The sequence below is a fragment of the Furipterus horrens genome, unplaced genomic scaffold (genome assembly GCF_987537825.1).
Source record: "Furipterus horrens unplaced genomic scaffold, mFurHor1.1.pri manual_scaffold_17, whole genome shotgun sequence".
In the NCBI taxonomy this organism is placed as follows: domain Eukaryota; kingdom Metazoa; phylum Chordata; class Mammalia; order Chiroptera; family Furipteridae; genus Furipterus; species Furipterus horrens.
The window spans coordinates 94,079,518-94,092,370 of NW_028327187.1; the positions used below are offsets into that span (position 1 = coordinate 94,079,518).

The 12,853-nt window shown below is 36.5% G+C and overlaps 1 protein-coding gene across 2 annotated transcripts in view; it reads right to left on the reverse strand.

The window, feature by feature from the left end:
- Positions 1–407: 407 nt before the first annotated feature.
- PRRG1 (proline rich and Gla domain 1) overlaps positions 408–12,853 on the reverse strand; it is a 101,955-nt gene continuing 89,509 nt past the window's right edge. For both annotated transcript variants that reach the window (XM_090264355.1, XM_090264354.1), the window contains exon 4: positions 408–3,229. In XM_090264355.1, the coding sequence (XP_090120481.1) occupies positions 2,744–3,229 (486 nt within the window). In that variant the 3' untranslated portion in view covers positions 408–2,743. The remainder of the gene's footprint in view (positions 3,230–12,853) is intronic.

The following is a 12,853-nucleotide window of genomic DNA, read 5'->3' on the forward strand; positions in this document are numbered from 1 at the left end:
ATCAACATTCATTCATATACTGCAGTTCAGATGAGGCAGCACTAAATCCATGATCAGGAGTTTAAAATGTAAAGTTGCCAGAATATATACTTAGTAACAGAACATTCTGCTCCGTTGTCTAATCTTGCAATTCTCAAACTTTTGGTTTCCAGACTTCCTTAGACTCTAAAAATTTACTGGGGATCTAGATGCCAAAGAGCGTTTGTTTATGGAGTTGACATCTCATCTGTATTTGCCATATTAGAAAATGAAACTAAAAATTTTAGAAGTATTTATACATTTAAAAATTAAAAAGCCCATTACATGTTAACATAAGTATCGTTTTAAAGAAAATAGCTATATTTTCTAAAGCAGGAAAAACATTTGTGGGAAGATGGCACTGTTTTACATTTTCAACTTTTCTGAGAGAGAGAGAGCATTAGTGACAAGACAAAATGTCTTTGTGTTATTATGAAAAGGGCCATGATCTGATCTCGCAGATCCCGTGAAAGGCTCTTAAGGACTCCCAGGAGTTCATGGGCCACTTTTGAAAACTGCTGGTTTAATCTAAGGCCTGATATGAATGACCTAAGAAATCTACACAAAAGGAGCCTTAATTTTCATTTTAAAATAAACCAAAATACCCACACATACACACAGAAGTCACTGTAGCAAACACTTCCACTTTCAGCTTTCGCTAGAAGCCAAAGATCACCATGTACTCACAGCCAAATTCAAAACAATATTGTCATTCGTTTTTGCTGAGACCAAGGTCAAGATGTATACATTTTTAGCCCATGAAAGCTACAAAACCTATTAACCAGATACACACATTTTAGCTACCTTTCCAACATTTGCTTAATCCTGTTTGTGCTGAGCTGGCTATGAAGTTGGCACAATCTTGGTATAGACCAGAGAATGACAGTTTAACTAATAGCCCTCACATTCAGATTAGGAACATGTTAGCTATTTACGGAGCAGCCCGCTCTACTTCTCATTATATGAAAATTCTAATAAATTTTAGGGAAAGAGAGGGAGAAAATTCTCCCTCAAGCACAATAAAAACAATGCTATGATCTTACACTTAGATGACTCTTCACATCTTAAAAATTACTTTCATGAACACCATCTCATTAGATCCTTTGAAGCCACTGGAGAAGAGCAGGGTAAGTGATTTTACTGCTGTTTCAGAGTTAAGGAATTTCAGGATCAGATATGAGTGTTTCCCAAGGTACCATGGCAATTATGTTGCAGAAGGGGATTAGAATTCATGTCATTTCAGTTCTAGTTCAGGATTTTCCTCAGAATTCCCTCTTCTTTTGGTTCCAGAGCAAGATTGAGCGAGGGGTCAGGAGGGATGGAGATGGAGACAGCAGTGTACGACACTTCTGAAACCTGCATTCCATGGCTTCATCCACAATTTTACCCAACACCAAGGAGGCTTGGGAGCGGCAGACACATCTCCCTGACTGATATAATGAATTTTCCACCAGTGCATACATTATGGAACTTAATATGAAAACAACTGTCTTACTTACGTTGGCCATTCATTCGCAGCCTGTTTGCTCTGCTCAAAGGGAAAAGTAAAAATCTTGCGGTTAAAAAAATCTTATGAAAAATACAGAATGAAATAGCAACAATAATGAGATCTCTATGAAATTATTATAATGAGATTTATTGAGCACCTGGTACAACACACTTAGCAATCTTCCTCTATCAACGGGAGAGCAATATGAAAATTACAGTTCTTAATTTAATGGGAAATTGCCTCAATCAGCTTGAGGGAAAGACTTCAGTCTGTACAAAAATGTTAAGAAAATAATTTCAAGAGTTTTATTTTAACTAAATTCTTGGGTGTTTGAAGATTCTGTGGTGGTAGGAAAAGGAGTAGACAGTAGAGTAAAAGGCAATGAAACAGCAGGAAGAAAAGAAGTATTGTCACCAAAGAGCAAAGGAGAATCCACTGTCATTAATACCTGTATTTACTTTAAAAATTATTGTGTTGGCAGGAAATCCACTCCACCAAGATGTTAATAGAACTAGCATGAGACATTCAAAGATAGTAAGCAAACACTGTTTAATTTGGGGTGGGACAGTCAACAACAACAAAAATCCCTCCTACAAAACTAGCCAAATGCCACTAATGACCAATAATTTTCTTGCTATACACTATAAGCAAGTTACTCTTTACTGTGTCTTCCCTGTTTGTCTTTCTGAGATGTTCTGAAAATTAAGATGGACTACATGCATTCTTTTCTTTTAAGGCGGTTGAAGAAAAAAGTTAAAAGCCAGTAAGAATTAGAAAATATGCTAAGTTCATCTTATTTTCAAAATTTAACAGCCTATTGCTATCTATTACACAAATTGGTGGCCCCTCCCAATTTTGGTGAGTAATGTTCTTTACAGGTGATTTAGACAAAAGTTAATAGCTTTTTAAGATAGTTGCACATATGCTGGCCTGATGTACACATATGGATATATGTATACATACATGAATACACTCATATAAATGTATAACTCATCACATCACATAAAGACCTCCACTGTTTTTCCCTCTTCACATATTTCCATTAGGTAAAATAAGCACAAATAATGATTTTATAGTAGGAAACAAAACTAATGAAAATCAAATCAGAAAATGTGAAGCAGTATGCTGTCAGAGTCCAATAAAATATGTCAATGCACATTTATGTAGTGGTAAAGTGCTAGAAAGTTCTTTCATTAGTATTCTAAAAATGACTATAGTAAAAAGATGTTTGCAGTTTCATTTGATGGTGGTGACCATAGGCACCATAGCAATGGCATTGGCTGAGTTGGAGTTGATGATGTCCTCATACTCTGGGGGTGGGTCTAAATGAGGTTCTATTTCACTCCTCTGAAGGTTCACCTGGCCAGTGGCTTCCTCATAGGTTGGTGGAGGATCGCAGTTAGACAGACGAGTGGAGACAGAATCTGAACGCCCAACTACATATTCCAGAAAGCCTGGTGACATTCCACTGCTATCAAATACTTCATCTGGTGGGGGAGGCGAAGTAATGATATTAAGGTGCTGCGGGAAAGGGATGTGACTTTCAGTCACTGTCTGTCTGCGAGTTTTGTTTCTTAGGAAGCATCTCCAGATTAGGAAAATGACAAGGAGGATAATAAAGAGGCCAAAGATTAATGGAAAGGTAAGGTAAAATTGAAACCAGTCACTTCCTCTGTTACTCTCGCCTTGTTGCGCTTTTGTATAGGTGTCCCAAAACTCTTTCTGAAAATAAAAGACAAAATAAATTGAAAATCAGTATGATCAAAACATAAGAAAATCAAATGAACAAATGTCTGGATTCTGTTAACATAATGAACAAAAACCCCAAACCAGATTTATTGGCTTAAATGACCCACAGCCTGCATTTTTCATGACAAGAAATTACAAATAAATCATGGTGCTCACTTTAAATCCTTCCTAAAATAGTCAGAATGTTAGTAGTTTTCAAGACTTGGAGTTATTTATATTTTCAGCTATGACATTTCATTTTTTCACTTATAGATTTTTAAAAAATCTTTCAATTACAGTTGACATACAATATTTTATTAGTCCCAGGTGTACAACATAGTGATTAGACATTTATATAACTTACAAAGTAATCACCCCAATAAGTCTGTTACCAATCTGACACCATACATAGTTATTACAATATTATTGGCTATACTCCCTATGCTTTATTTCACATACCTGTAACTTTTAATAACTGGCAGTTTGTACATTTTAATCTCTTCACCTTTTTCACCCATGCACCCTAAACCCCTCCCATCTGTCAATCATCAATTATTTCTCAGTATCCATGGGTTTGTTTTGTTTGTTCATTTATTTTGTTTTATCGATTCCACATATAAGTGAAATCATGTATTTGTCTTTATCTGACTTATTTCACTTAGCATAATCCTCTAGGTCCATCCATATTGTCATAAATGGCAAGATTTCTTTCTTTTTTTATGGCTGAGTTAACAGTCCATTGTATATGTATACTAACTCTTTTTTATCCATTTGTCCATTGATAGCCATTTATGTTGTGTCCATACCTTGGCTATTGTAAATGATGGTGCACTGAACGTAGGAGTGCCAGCATCATTTTAAATTAGTGTTTTTTATATATTTGGCTAAATATCCAGAAGGGGATTTGCTAGGCTATATGGTAGCTCTATTCTTAATTTTTTGAGGATTTTATATACTGTTTTCCATAGTGGCTGTAATAACTAACATTCCCACCATCAGTGTATGAGGGTCCCCTTTTCTCCACATCCTCTCCAACATTTGTTTCTTTTCATTTTGATGACAGCCATTCTCACAGGTGTGAGGTCAGATCACATTGTGCTTTTCATTTGCATTTCCTAGTAACTATTGATAGTGACTATCTTTTTACCTGCCTTTGTAAACATGTCTAGTCAGATCCTTTGATCATTTTTCAGTCGTTTTTTGTTGTGGAAATACATGAGTTTTGAAAATATATTTTGGATATTAACCCCTTATTGGGTGTATGATTTGCAAATTATCTTTCCCCATTTGCTATGTTACCTTTTCATTTTATTGATGGTTTCCTTTGCTGTGCAGAAGCTTTTTAGTTTTATGCAGTTTCATTTATTTTTGCTTTGGTTTCCCTTGCTATAAGAGTCAAATCCACAAAACTATTGCTGAGACCAATGTCAAGAAGCTTATTGACTATGCTTTCTTCTGTGTATTTTATGGTTTTGGGTCTTCTGTTCAAGTCAACACCATGTGTTGGGGACCCCTGACCGTCAGATATTCCCCTGGTGCCGTGGATGAAATGAATACTTCCCAGGCAGCTTATGCTAGGGGAGAGAAGGTCAGCAAATGTCTGAGAGACAGATGCCTCGATTACCTTCCTCCATGGTCTTTTATTGAGTACAGTAAGCTTAAGGGCATATAGCATGCACTTAAAGCTCATCAATCAATGTTAAACTGTGCTGATTACAGAAAACAGATATTGTTCAGGGATAACAACTGAAGGAATGTTGAGATCTCCCTCAGGTCAGGGTGTGTTGGACACAAAGACTTCAGATGGCCATAAAATAGGGAGGGTAACTTCATTTTGAGTTAAAGTTAAAACCTCTGCTGCTGGTATGATAAAGCCATCAAGCGAGGCAAAAGAACAAGGCAAGCTTCAAAGGACATGAGGCATTTTCTCTTGGCCTGATTCCCACTGGGGTCCACTGGCTATAGCATCGAGGGACATATGTACCCAGCTTCCCAGTTTTCTGGTCAGGTCTTATAGGCTTCATTTCCTTCACCTGGCCTGTGCGGGGCTCAAAGTCTCGATACTTTCCCAGGGGGACCCCGACTTTCCTTTCTCCATTGTATGTTGACTCCTTTATTGTAAATTGTCCATATAAGTGTGGGTTTATTTCTGGGCTCAATTCTGTTCCATTGATTGATCACTGTGTTTGTTTTTCTGCCAATACCATACTATTTCAGTTACTGTAGCTTTGCAGTATATCTGAAATCAGGGAGTGTGATACCTCTGGCTATTCAAGGTCTCTTATAGTTCCATAGTATTTTAGGATTTTTTGGTTCTATTTACATGGGAAATGCCATTGGGATTTTGATATGGATTGCATCAAATTTGTATATTGTAGGTATTATGGACAGTTTAACAATATTAATTCTTCTAATCTATGAGCACTGGTCATCTCTCTATTTCTTTGTGTTTCTTCCTCAATTTCTTTCAACTATCTCTTATAGTTTTCAGTGTACAGGACTTTCACCTCCTTGGTTAAATTTATTCCTAGGTATTTTTTTATGTAATTGTAAACGGATTTGTTTTAATTTGTCTTTCTGATTTTTCACTTTAGTGTATAGAAACACAACAGACTTTTGTATACTGATTTACTGTATTCGTTTATTATTTCTAATAATTTTTGGTGGAGTCTTTAGGGTTTTCTATAAGAAAAATCATGACATCTGCAAATAGAGACAACTTTTCTTCTTCCTTTCCAATTTGGATGACTTTTATTTCTATTTCTTACCTGACTGCTCTAACTAGGATTTCCATTACTATGTTGAATAATACTGATGAAAGTAGTTATCTTTGTTTTGTCTGATATTAGATGAAAAACGTTGTTTTTCACTGTTAAGTATGATGCTAGATGTGGGTTTGTCACATATGGCATTTATTTTGTTTAGGTACTTTCTTCTACACCCATTTGAGAATGTTTATCATAAACTGATGTTGAATTCAAATGTTTTTACTGTATCTACTAATATGATCATATGATTTTTGTACTTCATTTTGTTACAGTGGTGTGTCTTATTGATTGATTTGCAGATGTTAGACCATCCCTGGACTAAATTCCACAAGATCATGGTTTATGATCCTTCTAATGTATTGTTACATTTTGTTTGATAATATTTTGTTGAGAATTTCTACATATGTGTTCACTGGGGATATTGGCCTGTATTTTCCTGTGTGTGCGTGTGTGTGTGTTGTCCTTGTCTGGTTTTAGTGTGAGAGAAATGTTGTCTGCCTGAAGTGAATTAGGAAACATTCGCTCCTCTACAGATTTTTGGAAGAGTTTGAAAAGATAGGTATTAAATCTTTGAATGCTTGATACAGAATTTACCATTGAAGCCATGTGGTTTTGGACTATTGTTTTTTGATTGTTCTTTTAACTTTGGAAAGTTGTAAGATTCTAAAAATTTATCCTTTTCCTTTAGATTTATAAGTTGTTGGTGTGTATCTGTTTATAATAGTCTTTTATGATCCTCTGAATTTTTGTGATAGCTACTGTAACTTCTCTTTTGTTTCTGATTTTAGTTATTTGAGCCCTTTTTTTTCCTTAATGAGTCTAGTTAAAGATTTATACCCCTTAATTCACTGAAGTTTTCTATTGTCTTTTTGGTGTCTATTTGATTTATTTTCACTCTGATTTTTATTATTTCTTTTCTTCTAATTACTTGGAGGTTCATTTGTTCTTATTTATAGTTTCTTAAGATGTAAGGTTAATTGTTTGAGATTTTTCTTGTTTTCTTGAGGTAGGCCTGTATCATTATAAGCTTCCCTCTTGATACTACTTTCTCTGCATCTCATACATTGGTATTTTATAATTTCATTTTTATTTGTTTCCACATATTTTTAAATTTTCATCTTTGGTTTTCTTGTTGACCCATTAAGTTGTTCAATAGCATGTTCTTTAATCTCCATGTATTTTTTTTTCCAGTTTTCTTCTCATAGTTCATTTCTAGTTTCACACCATTATGGTCAGAAAGCATGCTTGATGTGATTTCATTCTTTTTAAATTTGTTGAGACTTGTTTTGTGTCCCAACATCTGATCTGCCCTTGAGAATATTCTGCGTGCACTTGAGAAGAATGTGTATTCTGTTGCTTTTAGAGAGAATGTTTTATATATATCTATTAGGTGGCCCTGGCTGGTTTAGCTCAGTGGATTGAGCGTCGGCCTGCGAGCTAAGTGTCGCTGGTTTGATCTTCCAGTCAGGGTACATCAGAGAAGGAAAACTCTGACTCCAAAAAACCTCCGCTGCCTTGCGGCATACCTCTTCAGGGGAAAGGCTAAGGGAGTAAACCCCGACAGAAAATCCGGAGCCAGAGTCCCTAAGGCGGTTTGACGTTGTAGTCAACACCGGCAACTCCTGCGGCGCACCTGAACCCAAGCTGTATCGACTCCGTCTTTCCCTTGGACCCTTCAGCTGCGAAGAGAGGGGGGGTCTGCTGCATGGGCAACAGCAGACCCTCCATATTACCCTGCCCAGGCTCTGTAGCTTCAGCGTCATCGCATGATGTCGATTCAACACGGGAGAAGACAGATACCATGTCACTCCCGAGTCGGACTGCACAGCCATTCTCGACGGTGCAGATAGACTCTTAAGAAGCTACACCATCGTCTCTTGAGACGGACTGCTGCCGACGACGAGGTATCTATTAGGTACCTCTGTTCTAATCGCCACCTAAGGCCACTATTTCATTGTTGACTTTCTGTCTAGATGATCTATCTACTGATTTAAGTGGGGTTTTTAAGTCCCTATACTATTATTGTGTTGCTGTCAATTTCTCCCTTTAGGTATGTTGATAGTTGTTTTATGTATTTTGATCCTCCTATGTTGGGTATATATATAATGATATATATTAGGTGTTGTTGATGGATTATCCCCTTTATTATTATATAATGCCCATCTCTGGTTCTTGTTACCCTTTTTTGCTGAAGTCTGTTGACTACCATTTAATTGGAGTATCACCTTCCATCCCTTTGCTTTGAGGCAGCATATAGTTGGGTCTTACTTTAATCCATCTAGCCACTCTGTGACTTTTGATTGGCGAGTTCATCCCACTTGCCTTGAGGGTAATTATATATGAGGGCTTACTACTGGCATTTTACCTTTTGTTTTATTTGCTCTGTTTCTCCATTGTTTTTTTCCTTGTGTTTCTGCCTGGCATTTTAGTTTGGTGATTTTCTATGATTTTTTTCTCCCCCTCCTTTCTATTTTTTTTTTTTTGTCTCTGCTCTAGATCTTTGTTTTGTGGTTATCATGTGTTTTGCATAAAATGCCCCATAGATAAGATGCTGTCATTTTATCTTCATTTGCCTATGCAGCTTCTGTCCTTTTCTTCCACCCCTCTTATGTTTTTTTCTTATCACAAATCGTTCCTTTTTCTGTTGTGAGTTCTTTAACAAACTGAAGTAGCAGTAGTTATTTTTAATTTGTTTTTTCCATTAACCTTTATGTTAAACTTTAGTGATTAATATCATATTCTGAAGTAGCTTTGCAATTCTCTGATTCTATTATATTAATCAAAGTTTTATATACTTTTGCTTTTTCATTTTGGGTGCAAGAGGTACTTTCAACATTTCTTGTAAGGCAGGTCTAGTAGTGGTGTACTCCCTCAGCTTTTGTTTGTCCTGGAAAGCCTTTATTTCTCCTTCATATCTGAAGGATAACTTTGATAGATATTGTTAGACAGTGGTTCTAATCTTTCAATAGTTTGAATATGTCATCCCCTTTTCTCCTGGCCTACAGAGTTTCTGCTGATAAATCTTCTGATAATCTAATGGGGGTACCTTTATAGGTTACTCAGTTTTTTCCCCTGGCTCTCTTTAAAATTCTTTATAACTGACTTTTGATAATTTTAATATGTGTCTTGGAAGTCTTTTTGCATTGAGGTAATTAGATGGTGTTAGCTATTTCTTTGAATAAGCTCTCTGTCCCCTTTTCCCTCCTCCTTTTGTGATACCTATCATCCTTATGTTGCTTTTCCTAATAGAGTTGGAAACTCCTCTTAGAGCAGCACTTCTCAACCTGTGAGTCATGACCCCTTTGGGGGTTGAATGACCCTTTTACAGGGGTCGCCTAAGACCATCGGAAAACACATATATAATTACATATTTTTTTGTGATTAATCATTATGCTTTAATTATGTTCAATTTGTAACAATGAAAATACATCCTGCATATCAGATATTTACATTACGATTCACAACAGTAGCAAAATTGCAGTTATGAAGTAGCAACGAAAATAATTTTATGGTTTGGGGTCACCACAACATGAGGAACTGTATTAAAGGGTCGTGGCATTAGGAAGGTTGAGAAGCACTGTCTTAGAGTTTCTTCATACTTTAAGATTTTAGTTCTCTCTCCTCTTACACCTGGATCATTTCTAGATTTCTATCTTTGACTTCCCTTGTTCTCTTCTTCAATATGGTGAACTCTATTTCCATTGCTTTTTAATTTATTCTTCATCTCGTTTCTTCAGTTCTTCAGCTCCATAATTTCTATTTGGTTCATGTTCAGAGTTTCAATCTCTTTGGTGAAGTAATCCTTGGGTTCATTAATTTTATTCCTGAGCTCATTGAACTTTCTGAATTTTCTTGTGTTGAGTCTCTTCATGACAACTATTTTAAATTATCTGTCAGTTAGATTACAAACTCCCATGACTTTAAATTTAGTTTCTGGAGAACTGTGAATTTCTTTTGGTGGTCCCATATTACTGTGCTTTTTCATGGTGTTTGATGAATTGTTCCTCTTCCAGCACATCTGAAGTAGTGAACACTTTTCTGAGTTGATTCTAGCTATATTTGAGAGCTGGCACTTTCCACCCAACACTGTTTTGCCATTGGCATCGCCAGTGTCCTCATTGCTGCTTGTGTCTTCAAGGTTGCTGGTGCTTTGCTGCTGTTGGTGTCACGGGGTTGTGGGTGGCATCACTGTTCCTGGAGCCTCAGGTCATAACCACAGCTGTTACTATGGGCACCAGGGCCTTGGTTGCAGCCCCTACTGCTGGGACAGTTGAGGCTGTAGGCACTGCCACCACGGGGTGGTACCTGGGTTGTAGGCGCTGTCACAATTCCTAGAACCTCAGGTCACAGGCACTGCTGCCACCAAGAGTACCAGGTTCTTAGATGAAGCCCCTGTTGCTAGGAGAGGCTGAGGTTTCAGTTGCCACCACTGATGGAGGAGGGGCATGGATCTTGGGTGCCACTGTGGTTCCTGGAGCCTCCAGTCATGGGCTCTGCTAGTGCTGTTCCGCTGGTTCCATCCCCTCCATGAGGTCCAATCTGCCCACTTTCAGATGTATGATCTCTTGGGCATCCTGGTATGTGGTGCAGAGGATCCTATGTTAGGCTATGAATGTCCTACTGGTTGTTATTTAAAGGAAAGGAACAAAGGAAATGACTCACTTCTCCATGATGCTGACAACACTCCAGGGAATAAAAATTTTAATCATATACTAATGGAGACCTACTCAATTTTCTTTTATCCGCAGATGGGGATTTCCACTATCACTTCCTAATCTCTCAGATCACAATCTCCTTTTTCCCCTATTTAATCTTATCCATGAAAATGAACAAATATGTCACTTCAAATAATTATAAAATTCTAAATTTAGATAAACACATTAAAAAGTGTCTCTTTTATATTATCCACATCACCTTGGGATAATTAAGCATCAATAATGCACATGAAAATGATTTTTTTTAATGGTTGGCTGCATAATTCAATTTCTCTGGTTTCTTTGACATTCTGGAAATAAAAATATGCAGACTAAAAGAAAATAACCAGATTTTTCTTTGGCATGGTTAAAAAGAAAGCCTAGACAAAAAGGAATTATAAAACCAGATTTTTACTTTACCTACAATAACTCAATCCACACTCAGTAATGAAGGTATAATTACTATTTCCACTTGCAGATAAAGAAATGGAGGCTCAGAGAGATTACCTAATAATATACCCAAGGTCATTTAACACAAAAATGTTGGAGCTGGAACTTGAACCCAAGAGGCCTGGCATCTGAGCCAATCACAAAGCAATATGCCCTAATGTTTATGACATTTTGAACCTGCCTGGCTACTCTCCTGGAAAATTCAATCCATAATGTTAAATTCTAGTCAAAAATGAGCTCACTTGGTTTATAAATTAAATATTTTCAGTTAAAGTAACATTGATCTGATAGAAAGGTACTTACAGATTTCCTTGGGAATTAGACTTATGTTGTTCTTTAGGCCAGAGAATCAGATGAAAATTCACTTGAAATCAAGACTAATATAATTGTCATTCAAAAAAATAACTCAGCTTATGTCTCTGTAAGCTATTTAAAAAATTCTTTATCTTACTAAAAGCAGCCAAAAGATACTCAGGAAGAGCAAATGATTCCAAGACTTGGTAAAGCAGTGTTTTACAGGGAATGAAAGTTTTTTTAATGAACAAAAATCTCATTAAAGGTTCTCAGTAATTTTAGATCAGACTAAAATTATACAAAGAATAAATGTAATATGAATGTTCCAGAAAGGTCTGACAACCATTTGAGAGGGAAGAACTACAAGAAGTAGATGTTTCATTACAGCAGATGAGTTTTAGAACAAAATTCAGTATGTGCAGGATTCTTCACGCAACATTAGTTGCTCTTTTAAAAAATGTGTTTTTCTGTTTTGAATTCTCTCACTGCTACCCTGTATATTAGAATTTGAGTGAGTCAAGGCTTGAAGGAGTATTCATAATTCAGAGTAGAGCTGAGAACGTTTTGCTGTCTCTGATGAATTAGCTCGGAACCTACCCTGTGAAGTTTGGAAGTTGGGTAATGTTCCCAGCTGTGTTGCTGAGGAGGGCCAGCAGCATTTATATCCATCACTCACATGGCTTCTCCCCTTCCTTGAACAAGTATGATAGGAAAGGGAAGGAAAGGCCATCAGATGAGGGATAAAAACCACAATCCTAACTTGAAAAGCTGCCTAATTGAGAACAAGTTGGGGCATTCCAGCAAGAGGTTGTCCAAAAATTTTAAGATTCTTTATAAAGATGGATGATCTGGGGAAAATGGCTAGAGTGACACAAGTCACGTAACATCTTTGTGTTAATTATTTTGTTTATAGAGTAGGAATGTGTAGATATAACTTCTGAGAAAATAGAAAAATAAAACATTTGTAAATTACTATATAAAAAGACAATATTTTGAAAACTGCCACTAGGGTCTAGACGAGTTGCTAAGAATCAATATTTATGCTAAGGATTGTGCCAATTCAATTTATTTTATGATAAGTTGAAAACTATATAGCTGGGGATGAAAAAGAGGATATGGTTTTGTGTGTTTTAAGAAATAATTATGAGGACTGTTATTCTGCAAGGTGGCACAGCTTACATAAAGTAAAACGTCTATAATGGAGTTATAATTATTTGGAAAATATTAAGGTTTGGATTCAGCATACTTGAGGGGAGAACTGATAACTGTACTGGTGTAAGAGGCAGCAGAGGGATGTCAAGTTCCAAAATATTCCTCATGACCACTATTAAAAATTGACTGCTAAAAATTCATTCTTTCAGGATTCTGGTATAAGACAGCAATATACAATGACCCTGAATTTAACTCCTCCC